The 15704-nt window shown below is 35.2% G+C and overlaps 1 protein-coding gene across 2 annotated transcripts; it reads left to right on the plus strand.

Annotated features, from left to right (window-relative positions):
- The first annotated feature begins 57 nt into the window (after positions 1-57).
- On the plus strand, positions 58-15704 carry LOC137403779 (centrosomal protein of 57 kDa-like). Of its 2 annotated transcripts, none has more exons than XM_068089818.1 (10): positions 58-191; positions 865-1006; positions 4381-4638; positions 5582-5823; positions 6219-6299; positions 10841-11029; positions 11375-11613; positions 11739-11883; positions 13709-13807; positions 15207-15704. In XM_068089818.1, exons 1-10 carry the CDS (start codon positions 171-173, stop codon positions 15357-15359), a joined length of 1569 nt encoding a protein of 522 aa, XP_067945919.1. In that variant the 5' UTR covers positions 58-170; the 3' UTR covers positions 15360-15704. The 2 variants fall into 2 exon arrangements, with proteins under 2 accessions (XP_067945919.1, XP_067945920.1); XM_068089819.1 differs by having other exon boundaries at positions 13709-13796; positions 15207-15363.

Genomic DNA, 15704 nt, shown 5'->3' on the forward strand with positions numbered 1-15704 from the left:
GCAATAAATCAGCCAATCAAACTGTTATTTTCAAAAAGGGAAGCGGCCTAGCAACCCGGATGACAACATTGTGTAGCTTTCTCTTTGTGATCTCAATTTGTTTTTACCTATAAGGCATTTTTTTAACATGTGGGTTTAGAAATTATAAGTAATTTATTTGGATATTAGTTATGGAGGAATTGTATAAAACGGTGAGTTTTTTCACATACACGCTTACAGCAAATATGGAACCTATAGATAATTTGTTCGTTATTAATGGTACAAGTTTATCCTTATTAATGTTATAAGATTCTCTCTTATTCACACGTTTAATTGACAAGCTTTAGCTACAACATGAGTTGACAGTTTCATTCGTTTTATTTTTTGGTCATATAGCGTTGAATTAGAATTGCTATTCTTAGAGCCACCAATACATCAACATAGGCATTATTCACTAATAAATCATGTGCATAGATACTTTGCTTAAAGCTATAAATTTTAACATCACGATTAGTAGATATATCTGCTTTGTCAACTAATAGATGAGAATTTGAATCTTTTAGTTTTGTAGTCGTGACTATGTTTAATAACTCGCACCTTTTTTTCTAGTGACACATGTCCTACCGCTCGAAAGATAGTTCTTGTTTTAAACAATCACATGCTTTCTTTCTTCTAATATGTGCGTATTAACTTATTGTGCAAGTGCTGTAGTCATTTAGCTCAGCAATGAGGTATACAATTCTTATTTGTCCACATTATATATAAAACATATATAAAGTATGTTTACTGCTTCAAAGTAGTTAATACACTTTAAGTAATCTATACGCTTTATTTATTTGTTGCAAGTGGCTGTTTTGCTTTTTACTTGTGTAAAATTTCTTTCAGCCAAACCGTAATGGGAGGATCAGTGATGCAGATGATGTGACGGTATTTCAGACCCCTAGCAAAGGTCTAGTAGACAGACATAGACATCGATGGCTTGAGCCTACGTCCCCTTCCAAAGGTCTTCCAAATAGTCACCGAGACAGTAAGTGAACATCTATATCCTCATGACCACCAGTTGTAACATCATATCTTACATGAGCGCTTAAGTTTTAAATTCTGTCAAGCAGTTGCTTTTCGGCTTTCTCTAATTATCAAATTATTTATAATTATTTATACTATAATTAATTATAATATTTATAATTATAAATATCTATAATATTTTATAATTATTTATAATATGGCTTACAATGTAAGCCATAGTTTTGCTGTTTGTGAAGCTCTTTTTCAATCTTGTTATCGAGATTTTCTGTTGTTCATCAATATTATCACATGAACATTCCCTTAGTAAATCCACTAGAGATTATAGCAAGTAGAACTATTCTATGTTGCCGGTTAAGGCTGATTTACACTATATCGTCGTATCTCAGTGGTGATGCCACAATACTTTGGTGATCGTCGATGATGTTCACACTATCCCAAAATCATCCGCGTTTGCATCAGCAAATACTCTGTGACGTATTCCCATTTTTCTTTTTAATTTTTCGCAAAGAAACCTCTTTGTTTTTGCATGCTTGAATCAAATACTAGTCCCGCAGCGACTATCATGAATGGAAATACATTAGCCACGCTATCAGCGATCGCAAATTACTATCACGAAAATGGTTCACCTTGTCCAGGCGGTCATTGATGCTTGGCGAAATACCAAGAAAGTTTGACAGCTGCAAACTTTCCTGACGTATCCGCAATGCTTCGTCAATGTCATATGGTTACGGTTCACATAATCGATGACGAACTCCAAAAGAAAAACGCCATCTTACGTCGACATAGCATAAACCAGCCTTCACTATGGTGAATTATGATTTTTGGCCAGTTCATGTGCTAAATCCTATCAATAATATTAATCTTTAAGGTTGACTTGCAACAAAATTCACATTACAGTTATTTGGTATCAAAAGATTCACCATGTCTTACTCTGTGTTGTAGGTGCAAAATATGTGGAAATGTGATTACAAGCTCTTGAAAGCTAAAAAAGCGAACAGTTAATTGCAGCCATCACGAAAACGCCGTTGATTGGAAACCCTTTCCAAATCGGCTCAAATGGGACGTAAATGAACATCATGCCTTCTGTTTACACTTTCATGCAACCTCATTTGTCGAAATATTTTCGCAATTATACTTGACGCATTCAATAAAACCATGCCTATTGTCCTTAAGCGTCTATTTTATCATCATTGTAATGTTGTCACTTCGAGCACTGATATCTCAAAACCTACTGTAAAAATTGGTTTAATTTTTTAACCTTAGCTCAAAGGAGTGCATATCAACTTTTGATAAACACGAGGAGCCTGTTGGTCACCTGTGATAGTCGAAAAATGCCGCAGAAGTTGTCCGCGTCATTTGACTGGAAGTATGGGTCACATGATCAGATTACGACTAGACTATTAGACCTGGCTGAAACGAAACTGTAAAGTAGCGAGCATCTATATTTGATACAGGCTTTCCAGTAGAACTCGAAGTGTTTGTCATAAACTAGTGCTACGAGGCGAATTATATTGAGCCTTTTATTGGCCTTTAATTTTACGTGATAATTTCACGTGTCAAAACAATAACCAAAATGTTTGAGAATGTCATCGAAATAAAGAGATTCCAAACTACTGCGTTTTTGTGATTAACTGTTCGTTTTTGAGCTTTTAAAAGCTTGTAATCACATTTCCACATATTTTGCACCTACAACACAGCAGAGTAAGACATGGTGAACCTTTTAGTACCAAATAATTGTAATGTGAATTTTGTTGCAAGTAAACCTTTAAGAAAATGCCGTTTCCACTTGCATTGCTGCATTCTTCTGATGCTAAGGTAATCAAGCTACAGTGATGATCATAATAATGGGACCGCTTAGTAAATTCATAATAATATTTTTCATTTATGGCCTAAACTCCCGTTCTCAGACCATACATATTATACATATTTGAAAAGCAAAATTTCTAAACATTCTATCTACCACCGAAGGTGCACTTTAGTAATAAAATCTGTTTAATGGTCACCCATTATATCTTATCAGGTGAGTCTAGGATTATGGTGTCATACCAAATACTAGGATGCTAGAAATACTCTGAAAAAACTGAAAAACACCACAAATTAAATTTTATAGAGCTATGTTCTAAAATTATGTCCAAAAAAGTTGCGTTTCACAGAAATGTAAACATAATTTGTTTTGGATTTTTGTACCGCTTTATGCCGAAAATGCCATATTATACCAAAATCAAACTAATAAAGCAAATATCAGTTAGTTTAACATAATATTCTTATCCAGTACATCCTGAGCTTTCTATTGATGTGCGTATTGTCATAATTCACATAATACTTACAGAACAATATATGAATTAACAACAAAAAACGTGTTTATTTCAAGTGGTCCCATAATTATGATTACCGCTGTAAATATCTTTTTACCTAATATAATTTTTTCTCATGCTTTTATCATGCATTGGTAAGTATATACAAGTATTTTTTTTTTTAAGTTTGCCCATGTACTATGTCATGATAGATGTGTACCACGTTTTATTTGTTATCTGTCAAAATGCTTAAAATGATGAGCAAACTTATCCCAGATATTGTGTCAGAAATCTATTTGATGCTAGTGTGATGAGAAATCTTTGCGAAACTAACCCTAAGTGAATACTGAAGCCAGCTATATTAGGGAGTTTACAATTTTTGCCTTGAAATGTGTGATGTCCGATTCACAAAGCCCTGTATCGTTATTCCAATGTATTAATTATCATTTTTGCTTTGCCGTTTCATGCTTGACTAGTACTAAATGAAAAACCTATAAATTTAATAATTTATTCTTGCTATCTATGCTATTGGGAGTCAAGTTATTGTGGTTCTGCCGACTTGTTCTGTAACCAGTAGACTCCTTAGTAACCAGTAATTTACAGCCTTATTGTGCTAAGTCTTAATGTAATTGAATCTATGCTTTCTCATTCCCTTGAGCAGATGTGTATCATTGGTCTTGGATTGGTTGAACAAGTAAGGTTTTTCTATTTGTAGCTTGTAGCGCAAGTGCTTTAGTCAACTCTGTGTGACCGGCTCACTTTTGCCTCTTGTGTGTAGCCGGTCTTTGCAATTGAACTTGTCAATAGACCTTATAGAGTATGCTTAATTACTAAAGATATTTATAACTTATTCATATGAAATATGTTTCTTTTGTTCCTTCTTTCAATGGTAACATTATAAATTGCTTCTTTACACACCCCGTGTTGTTGCAAAGTTTTACTCAATGAATAACAAATGTGTTGAAGTCAAGCCTTCTTCTAGTCAGAAGTCAAGCCTTTTTCTAACCATGCTCTTTATGGAGCCTATTTCAGCGACTCATCATTTGTAGCATCCAACATCAATAGTTACCTTTCATTGCAGATGTCGTTGACGCTCTGAAGAATATACAAGACAGAATTCGTGCCCTCGAGGTAGAGCGCACAACCGCGGAGGAGAATTTAAAAGGTTTATCAAAAGAAACAAACTATTACAGGCGTTCTTTGGAACAGCTTCGGGCGGAGTCGTCTCCTCAAACCATTCATACATCTCCCCGGTCTCGAACTACATCAACAGATCATGTATCTCCAAGTGTAACAACATCACGCTCACCGAGGAGACTTAGTTCTACTCATCAGCATGGTGAGACATCCTATCATACCCTCGACATTTGATTTTGAGTTATTGGTCTCGTGTGTATTTCTTTTATGTAATTGTAGCGGTATTGTATGAACTCTGGAGGGTTTTCTTATATTCTATAGGTAACGAAATTGAAAATCTATTTAACTAGCAAGTTTATGTCAGTATTAGCTACCATGTCCATTATTAGTTAGTGTAATCCCTATCAGATATAGGTGTGTCAGTTGTCATACCTGTATTGCCATTTCCATTATTAGTTAGTGAAATCCCTATGAGATTCAGGTGTGTCAGTTGTCATACCTGTACTGCCATGTCCATTATTAGTTAGTGTAATCCGTATGAGATTCAGGTGTGTCAGTTGTCATACCTGTACTGCCATGTCCATAATTAGTTAGTGTAATTCCTATGAGATTTAGGTGTGTCAGTTGTCATACCTGTACTGCCATGTCCATTATTAGTTAGTGTAATCCCTATGAGATTTAGGTGTGTCAGTTGTCATACCTGTACTGCCATGTCCATTATTAGTTAGTGTACTCCCTGACAGATTTAGCTGTGTCAGTTGTCATACCTGTACTGCCATGTTCATTATTAGTTAGTGTAATCCCTATGAGATTTAGGTGTGTCAGTTGTCATACCTGTACTGCCATGTCCATTATTAGTTAGTGTAATCCCTGACAGATTTAGCTGTGTCAACTGTCATACCTGTACTGTCATGTCACTTTCGGATGTTATATCTCTACTGTCGTGTCTCTACTAGCTGTCATATCTATATTGTCATGTCATAGCCAGCTGTCATACCAATACTGTCATGTCATAGCCAGCTGTCATACCAATACTGTTGTATAACTATCTGCTGTCATATCAATATTAACTGTTATGCTGCTGTTAGCTGTCATGCCAGTACTAGCTGTTATGTCACAGCCTGTTGTCATGTGTCAACTTGCAGACATGCAGGAGCAGCTGCGTTCAGCTGATTCTAGATGTGAACTCCTCGACAAGCAGCTGGAATATATGCGGAAGATGTTAAACGAGGCAGAGGCTGAGAAGCGGCTAGCATATGAGCGCAGTGAGCAGATGATGCGCCTGCGAAATGCAAACACAGGCCAAGAGATGAGGTCACAGATGGAGAAAATATCAGAGATGGAACGAGAGCATCACCGACTCCAGGCCAGCCAGGTTTTAGCTCAGGTACCGTTTATTCCAGGAAGGAAGTTTGTATCTTTGTGCTGTTATTATACAAGGGAATCATTTTAGCTTGATGTTTACATGCTTGTGGAGCGTTTTATAGGGCTGTTGCTATAGCAGCCCGCGTTTCATCATGATAGTGCTTGTATCTGCTATAAAATGTCACCTACAGTGGCCGTTAGTTTTATTGCTCTACATGTGTTGTCTGTTAACAACTGGCATAATTAAACCCTATGCAGTTGCATCTGGTCTCACGTTGTGTGACAGCTTTACAATCATTTAATCATATTTGGGTGTTGCGTTCAATCATATTTGGGTGTTGCGTTTAATCATATTTGGGTGTTGCGATTCTACGTGCTGTGATTGAAAGTTGTATGAGCACATCTGTGGTATTGTAGGAGAGGATAAAGGACCTGGAAAGAGCACTGGAGAACAACAGAAATGATCAGAGAGTCGCCCCAGCAAACCTCACTTCAGAGGTAGTCTTTTCTTACTAGTTCATATATGCTCAATAGCGAATCAAGCTTTGACTATCTCTGTATACCAGGTGGTATTTACTCATACATTGAGATGACAACTCTTTATAAACCTCGGAACCTATGACAGCGAGTGGGTAGAAATTCCTGCATAAGTAGTAATTTGTATGTGGCTTATTTCCTTAAACTCATATGTGCTCTGCCACTCGTAAGGTTAAGTTTTTTACTTGCCACATTAACCCTCTTCACTTCACCCAAAGATAAAGCACTAGTTTGATTGTAATGGTGGCTTTCCGTCGAGAATTGTCTGTAAGAACCAGCCTGGGTGAATCAGATGTTACAGCGGATAGATTATCTTGCCAAAATGAGTTGAGGAAAAATTGATATGTTTTATCAGATTGTCTATGACATTGTATGGACAATAAGTACACATTTTCCGCTGCTATTGATAATATATTCATAAAAAGGAGTTAGTCAACCCTTTTATTCCTAATCCCGAATTATCCGAGAAGAAGTTGTTAACCCCTGGTCGGAATCCCAAATTGATCGGGACTGACTTCTTAAGCGATTTGTGCAAAAGTTGTTGTTTGCTATAGCGTAATTCTGTTGCAGTATTCTGAAAGTACACGTTCTAAGCTTTTAAATTAGTACCAGTTTGGTATAGGTTGGAGCTCGTAAAACAGACCAATAAGGCTTTTTATCTTAAGTTGTTTTAAGAAAAATAAACCATATTGCCAAAGTTTGAAGATTTTTTTTCAGCGATGTTATTTTAATTTTAATATTATTTTCTGACTCAACAGCTTTATTGCTTTACCACTAGCTCTAGATAATCTTAAGAGCAATTGTGATTATGAGTTTTACTTACAGATAGGTACTAGACTTTGAATAAAGGCTGAGCAAGACATGAAATAATAACAATAGATTCTACTATTTGACTGAGTCTGAGAGCTGTGGTAGTAGTTTTTTACGAGTTGAGTAAACTTTCATGTAGTAGGATTTTATTTTCAAGCAGCCTTACTTGCTGGCTGCTTGAATTGTGCATATTGACAATAATAACTACTCAATAGCAGCTGAATACAATCAGAAGTTGACCATGTTTTACAGAATCACAATTATATCAGCTTGTAATGCATGGATCTTCACAATTTAAAATAGAAATGTAGCTTGAGATGTTTTCTTCTTGAATTTAAAACAGAATTAACCCATTCAGTACTAATTAGTTATCGGTTGACTGCTCCCCCAAGCCTAATTAATTTTTCAGTAGCCTTTCAATTAAAATGGAGTTACACGAAATTGAGCATAACTACAGTCCTTTTCATAATAATCTTGATTTGTTTTTTGCAGCTTATCTGAAACATTCCAGGCTACAATTTGATATAAATATCTCTGTAGCTTTACAAATTCTACTAACCACAATTTCTAATACTTCCGCCAAAAATATTTTTGACCAAAGTGATTTTTATGTTTCATAGCAGCTATCAAGCAGTTTTTTGGTAGTGACATTGTTGAACTATGTTAGATTGATAGGGAGCTTTATCAGCAGCAAATCAAAAAAAGATTTCTCAATTCCAAGTAATAGAACAGGTGTTACAAGCTTCTAACTAACACTACGTCGCTGACAGTTTTAACAATTACATAATCAAACAGCTTGCTAATTTATATTGAAATGCATTGCAGAGGTTATTATGGATATATTATGCATAAAACAAGATAATAAGTTACCAGCTAACAGACAATCACCAGCAAGGAAAATATATGTAAAAATAAAGTAAAACATACTGTAAAAATGCAGTCAAAATGAAGATGCATGAAAAAGGAACATTTTATACATGTATTTGTATAAAAAAAAATAAATATATAGGATAAATATATTCATAAAAAATGACGGGACATTGAGAGTTATTTGATGCCAACTACACATGCACATTTGCTCTCATTATAAAATGATTGATGCAGTATTTTCTTGGCTTTGGTAGTTCTTGTAGTTCTACAAGAAAATCATAAAATTATTATTTATTATAGGATAATCAAGTGATAAGTTCTAAAAATGTAAATTTTATTTGATTGAAAATGTTATAATCATGTGTATCATAAAAAAATCCATATCTTACACTGTTAGAATATAGTTTGTTTGAAATTCACAACAAAAATTTGGCTTTTTATCGTTGTTTTTTTTCGGTAAAATTCTATATATAGCCACATAAACCTTACCTTCTTCTATGAATAAGCTCTCAATTTTTTCTTGAACATTAATTTTGTTGCTATTTTCTTCCTCTGAGCTGATTACCACATCTGATTCACTTAAGAAGTTTGCCATCGTCCTAATAAACTTTTTCCAAAACAGCGATCAACAAATTGTCAGAACACTTAATATCTATCATGCAATTTGCTAGTTAAAAATCTATTGTCTAATCACATATTTGGTATCAAAATGATGCACAGGCTCTTAAACTTCATTTGGTGAATAAATAAAACTGATGTACCTAAACAGCTAAGCAATAGAGTGAATCAAAATTTAACCCATAGCATCCGGGATCAGGCCCTAGGAGAACACAACTCTTCCCGAAATAACCGGGAACAGGCCTGAATGGGTTAAGATAAAATTTATAGAAAAAGAGATACGGACAATTTAGTAACACTGAGTCTGTCACTTGTGAACAGCCAATTGGGCCTGGATGCGCAATAAAGTTATTTATTGGACCTGAAAGAGTGAAGAAGTTATGTTACTTTGATATGGTAGATAAATACAGACGCTACTTACGAACATTCATGTTACAAACGACGGTAGATACGAATGGTGTCGTGCGTGTCAAAAATTGTTTGTGCAGAGATGCCGTAAGTGAAATTTTATACATGTATTACACACCTTTTCCCGAGTAGTTATTGCGACTTTCCGCTGCTGATATCAATCTGTCCAAGTGATTACACAGCTAACATATGTCATGCAGTAACACTTGAAAAAATGCCGTAGCATTTCTTTTACAATAGTACTGTTTCCAGTTAAACGCATCTTTATAGAGCTTATTGTGTTATTATTATTTAGTGTTCATTAAATACAGTACAAACCAATATAGGTTACTTATACAAGCCTTAAACATACTTATATAATCCTTAAACATACATTTTGTACAAAATAACGTACTGAGACAACTTACAAACAAATTTGTTTAATGAACGGCTGTTCAGAACGTATCTCATTCATAAGTTGGGGAGCGTCTGTAGTATTTTAGCTTTGTAGCCAAGAGCATTAGCCTGCTCCTTATCATCAATTCAGTTTCATTACTCGCTTTCGCTTAAAGGTTGACTTGCAACAAATTTGACATTACAGTTATTTGGTATCAAAAAGATTCACCATGTCTTACTCTGTTGTGTTGTAGGTGCAAAATATGTGGGAATGTGATCACAAGCTCTTAAAAGCTCAAAAACGAACAGAAAATCGCAGCCACACGTGACCGCCGTAGTTTGATTCTCTTTCCAAAATAGTTCAAATGTGACGTAGTTGTGAGAGATGGTTTCTGTTTACACTTTCATGCAACCTTATTCGTCGAAATATTTTCACAAATATACTTCATGCATTCAATAAAACCATGTCTATTGTTCTTGCGCGTCTGTTTTATCGTCGTTGTAATGCTGTCACTTTTAGCACTGATATCTTATAACTTATCGTAAAAATTCATTTAATTTTTTAACCTTACCTTGAAGGAGTACATATCATTGTCGGATAATCAAGACGAGCCTGTTGGTCACCTGTGATAATCGAAAAGTGCTGCAAAAGTTATTTGCGAAGTATTGGGTCACATGATCAGATTACGATTTGACGATTAGATAATGCCGAAAGAAAACTGTAAAGTAGCGAGCATCTATATTTGATACGGGGTCTACGGTAAAACCCGAAGTGTATGTCATAAACTAGTACTACGATAAGTTTTATATTGAGCTTTTTATTGGCCTTTCAATTCCCGTGAGAACATCACGTGACAAGACAATAACCAAACTGTCATGACTACGTCAGAGAAATAAATAGATTCCAATCTACGGCGGCTTTTCGTTTTTGAGCTTTTAAGAGCTTGTAATCACATTCCCACATATTTGGCACCTACAACACAACCGAGTAAGACAAGGTGAATATTTTGATACCAAATAACTGTAATGTGAATTTTGTTGCAAGTCAACCTTTAACAATATCATAACAAACCTGCATTTTCATAGGTTTACAAGTCAGATCTCCGTGTTAAATTTTTGTCTCATTTAAAGCTTTCATTTCATTTTTGAAATATGGTATCTGCATATACAAAAACATACAAAAACATTCCAGAGTACATTCCAGATTTAAACAAACCAAATAGGACTTGCACTTTTTTACTATAAACGATCTTGCTAAAAGGTTTGTAGAGACGTTTGTAATCCGTAGTTGTGGATCCTTTTCTCGGTCCTGTTCAGTAGCGAATGCTTGTATTGTCACTAACGTGCTGACCAATAATTTGCCATGACGTATCTCGGTAACACAGACAAGTCTCTCATGAGTTGCCCTTTTATTTCCTTAGTTGAGAAGTGCGGCTAAGACAAACCAGATATTAATAGACAAGTTATCTCCACCTGTGTCACCAAGCCGAAAGCCTACAGTAAAGTCAGTCAAACGTAAGAAGCGAATGAGAAAGGCAGCACCAGTCCAGCCAAGAGCTGGGCAGCACTACAGACTGAACTTAGCTGACATTCCATTTGTGGTTGGACAGGTGAGTGTCAAACATTCTAGTAGTATGTTATTTTGCAGCTTGTGCTGTAACTGTTGGACAAATCTCCTTCTGTAGGACAGAATTGTTTTGTTAGTCTGTAACCTTTCTCTGCAGACATTGTTTAGGCCCTCCACCGAAGCACCCGCCTTCCTTATCAGGAAGAGGGCAGCGTAGTAGCTTATTTTTTTATCATGAGTATTATGTCTCATTTACTTTCAGGAATCCTTTTCACTTTTCTTTTCAAAAGACTTCTCTTTAATTTATTCTAGAACTTTCTCCTGTTTTTCCCCCTTTTGTGTGCAACATATCATTGTGTTTCTGACCACTGTCTGTATTTCTATGCAGTCAACCGCACCAAGCCACAGGGTGGGCTCCAATGTGCAGAATGTGATAGCCAAGCTCAAAACCCACAATCCTGATATATGCGGGGCTGTCTGTGAGAGACCCCGTCCGCGCTCAGCTCCACCAAGGAGGTCGAGGAACAAAGGCAAGCTTATGGTTACTTGCAGTGAGAACAGTGAGAGTGAAGGGGAGCTCCAGGATATGATGGATCAACTGGCCGAGGAATATACGCATATGTCAGCGTGAGTTGTCTCCTTCCTCTATATATTTACTGAATTAAATAGACCCTCCCAGTCAAATTTGCATTCCCATCACCCATCATCATTTGAAGTCGAATAATAAATCATTGAAGTAATGCTGTTGTTAGGGAGCATCAGGAGCTGACCAGGGAGATGGACTCGGCCAATAGCGCGAGTCGTGCTGCTGGAATTCATGACGAGATTGAGCGACTCGAGATGAGGATGTCAACTAAGGCTGAACAGATTGCTAAACTTAGTGCTTATCAGAGCAAGGTATCTTTTATTGCTCATAACTCTATCTGATTTGTTATAACTGTATCTGACTTGTTATAACTCTATCTGACATGTTATAACTGTATCTGACTTGTTATAACTCTATCTGACATGTTATAACTGTATCTGACTTGTTATAACTCTATCTGACTTGTTATAGCTTTATCTGACTTATTATAACTGTAACTGACTTGTTCTAACTATATCTGACTTGTTATAACTCTATCTGACTTGTTATAACTCTATCTGACATGTTATAACTGTATCTGACTTGTTATAACTGTATCTGGCTTGTTCTAACTATATCTGACTTGTTATAACTGTATCTGACTTGTTATAACTGTATCTGACTTGCTATAACTCTATCTGACTTGTTATAACTGTATCTGACTTGTTATAGCTTTATCTGACTTGTTATAACTGTATCTGACTTGTTCTAACTATATCTGATTTGTTATAACTGTATCTGACTTGTTCTAACTATGTCTGACTTGTTATAACTGTATCTGACTTGTTATAACTCTATCTGACATGTTATAACTGTATCTGACTTGTTATAACTCTATCTGACTTGTTATAGCTTTATCTGACTTATTATAACTGTAACTGACTTGTTCTAACTATATCTGACTTGTTATAACTCTATCTGACTTGTTATAACTCTATCTGACATGTTATAACTGTATCTGACTTGTTATAACTGTATCTGGCTTGTTCTAACTATATCTGACTTGTTATAACTGTATCTGACTTGTTATAACTGTATCTGACTTGCTATAACTCTATCTGACTTGTTATAACTGTATCTGACTTGTTATAGCTTTATCTGACTTGTTATAACTGTATCTGACTTGTTCTAACTATATCTGATTTGTTATAACTGTATCTGACTTGTTCTAACTATGTCTGACTTGTTATAACTGTATCTGACTTGTTATAACTCTATCTGACTTGTTATAACTCTATCTGACTTGTTATAACTGTATCTGACTTGTTATAACTGTATCTGACTTGTTATAACTCTATCTGATTTGTTATAACTGTATCTGACTTGTTATAGCTGTATCTGATTTGTTATAACTCTATCTGACTTGTTATAACTGTATCTGACTTGTTCTAACTATATCTGACTTGTTATAACTGTATCTGACTTGTTATAACTCTATCTGACTTGTTATAGCTGTATCTGACTTGTTATAACTGTATCTGACTTGTTATAGCTGTATCTGACTTGTTGTAACTATATCTGACTTGTTATAACTGTATCTGACTTGTTATAACTCTATCTGACTTGTTCTAACTATATTTGATTTGTTATAACTCTATCTGACTTGTTATAACTGTATCTGACTTGTTCTAACTATATCTGACTTGTTATAACTGTATCTGACTTGTTATAACTCTATCTGACTTGTTATAACTCTATCTGACTTGTTCTAACTATATTTGATTTGTTATAACTCTATCTGACTTGTTATAACTGTATCTGACTTGTTCTAACTATATCTGACTTGTTATAACTCTATCTGACTTGTTATAACTCTATCTGACTTGTTATAGCTGTATCTGACTTGTTATAACTCTATCTGACTTGTTATAACTGTATCTGACTTGTTATAACTCTATCTGACTTGTTATAATTGTATCTGACTTGTTATAATTGTATCTGACTTGTTATAACTCTATCTGACTTGTTATAACTGTATCTGACCATAATGTCGCTTAACTCTCCACAGATTTTCCATGTAACCAATCTTTAGGGCAACGATTGGATAGCCTGAAATCTTACCATTACCAATGTTTATTAATCTCTCCCCCATTTTAGCTGAGGGAAAAGCGAGGGTCTGAAGTCACTACAAGCAGGTCACTTCAGGCTAAGAATGCCTATAAGGTGCCAAGTTCTTCTACCACAGGTGAAGTACAGGTCAGTGTGCATAGATGTGATTTTGCTGTGTATAACACGTTAACCTGTTTCTCACCACATGCCAGTCTACGGTCAAATTTCATCAATTCTATAAGTTGAATTATGTAAATTCTTTAGTTTTCTAATAGGTTTCATTCATTTCACGAAACCCCTAGTATAGGGTCTCTCTAAACCTCTCCTTTCCGACCTTAAAAATTCTTACAAAAACAACTATCAATATAGCGATTACAGTCATTGTTATTGGTGCATAAACATGATGTTTATACCACTATTGTAACAGGGCTATAGTTCTCAAACTAAGTTATCAAGTAGAGTTTCCTTGTATTCTGAAAAAATAATTTGTGAATGTCTGACTTAGTTCTCACAATATTTTAGTTGAAGAAAGTGTTGTGAGAAAGGAAAATGTTCTACCATTTGAACATTTTCCTTTTAATGTAATAAACTTAAAAACCTGTAGCTTTTTTGTCTTGTGATTAATTGAAGTATTCATCACAAGCCACATTCAACTGCTAGTGGATATTAATTCCTCTGGGTTTCAGCTATATGGTTGCATTGTTATAGTAGTCTGGTGATGAGTTTTATAGTATGACAGGTATTTTAGATGCACCCACTTTATGATGAAATGTTTTGAAGAAGGCACTTTAAACCATACTAAAAGGGGCTTGGGTAATCGTAAGCTTTGGAAATAGAAGCGCTGTTTTGCTCCCCATTATTAAAAAACTTGTCATTGGATAAAAAACAATTTGCCTGTTTTAATTAAGTAAAAGTTTAGTATCAGGATTTGATGAAAAGGTTTTCTGAGTAACTTTCTAGCACATCCTTTATAGTCCAGGTAAACAAATTTGTATATTTTTATGTACATGTATGACCTTTTGGTACAGCGTGTAAAATGATAACGCAATGACGTCTTTTAGCAGGTGTTAAAATAGAGTGCTCAATGTTGTTTGGTTGAGGTGTCATAATGACATAATTACATAAAGGTAACGCAACTCCTTGGTTTGGTTGGCTTGGCAACCTTTTACTATTGGTTGGGTTTTCTGCATCAATGGTGGTGATTAGATGTGTACATAGTATGTAGGTCTGCTGTGTGTGCATGTCTATGTGTGTGTGTTAGATTTACTTACATTTCTTATAAGAAGAAAAGGATTCCATCCTACGGCGTTTTCGTGATGGCTGCAATTAATTGTTCATTTTTGAGCTTTTAAGAGCTTGTAATCACATTTCCCGATATTTTGCACCTACAACACAGCAGAGAAAAACATCGCGAACCTTTGGATACCAAATAACTGTAATGTGAATTTTGTTGCAAGTCGACCTTTAACGGTAACAAAAATTATTAGTTTTATATGTGATAGTTGTTCTTTCATTGTATTCTCAATTTCTGTTGTGATCATTTTAGGTGACGACTACTATTAAGACAAAAGGGAGGCGATCTGATAAGATAGAGGAATATGTACAGCCTTGTAACAGGAACACACAACTTCAAACTTTTAAAAATATGAAAACCTTGAAAACAAGGTTAAAACCAGATGACCTTCATTGGTCTACCTGACAGCATTTCTGATTTGTCAAATTTATACCAGTTGTTCACATTGGTCATTTGCTTAGACTACTGTTAAGTAAATTTTATATGAATTTGATAAAATTCTTATCCGTCCGTTTCTACGCAGATCAATGCCTCAACTGGATGAGGTTTAGTGTGTGGCTAGTGTAGTATTTATTGTGTGCGGTGCTTGCTCTTGGCTAAATTTTCTCTTTCATCTATGTGCTACGTTTTAAAGTATTTTTTTGCTGGATAGTAGTGTTTGCGTTACACTTTTTTAAACATCTCTGTTCACCCACAATCATCTATATTATATATATTTGCTGGTGATGGAATAAACGATAAAACATTGGG

The sequence above is a fragment of the Watersipora subatra genome, chromosome 9, assembly GCF_963576615.1.
Source record: "Watersipora subatra chromosome 9, tzWatSuba1.1, whole genome shotgun sequence".
Taxonomy (NCBI): Eukaryota; Metazoa; Bryozoa; class Gymnolaemata; order Cheilostomatida; family Watersiporidae; genus Watersipora; species Watersipora subatra.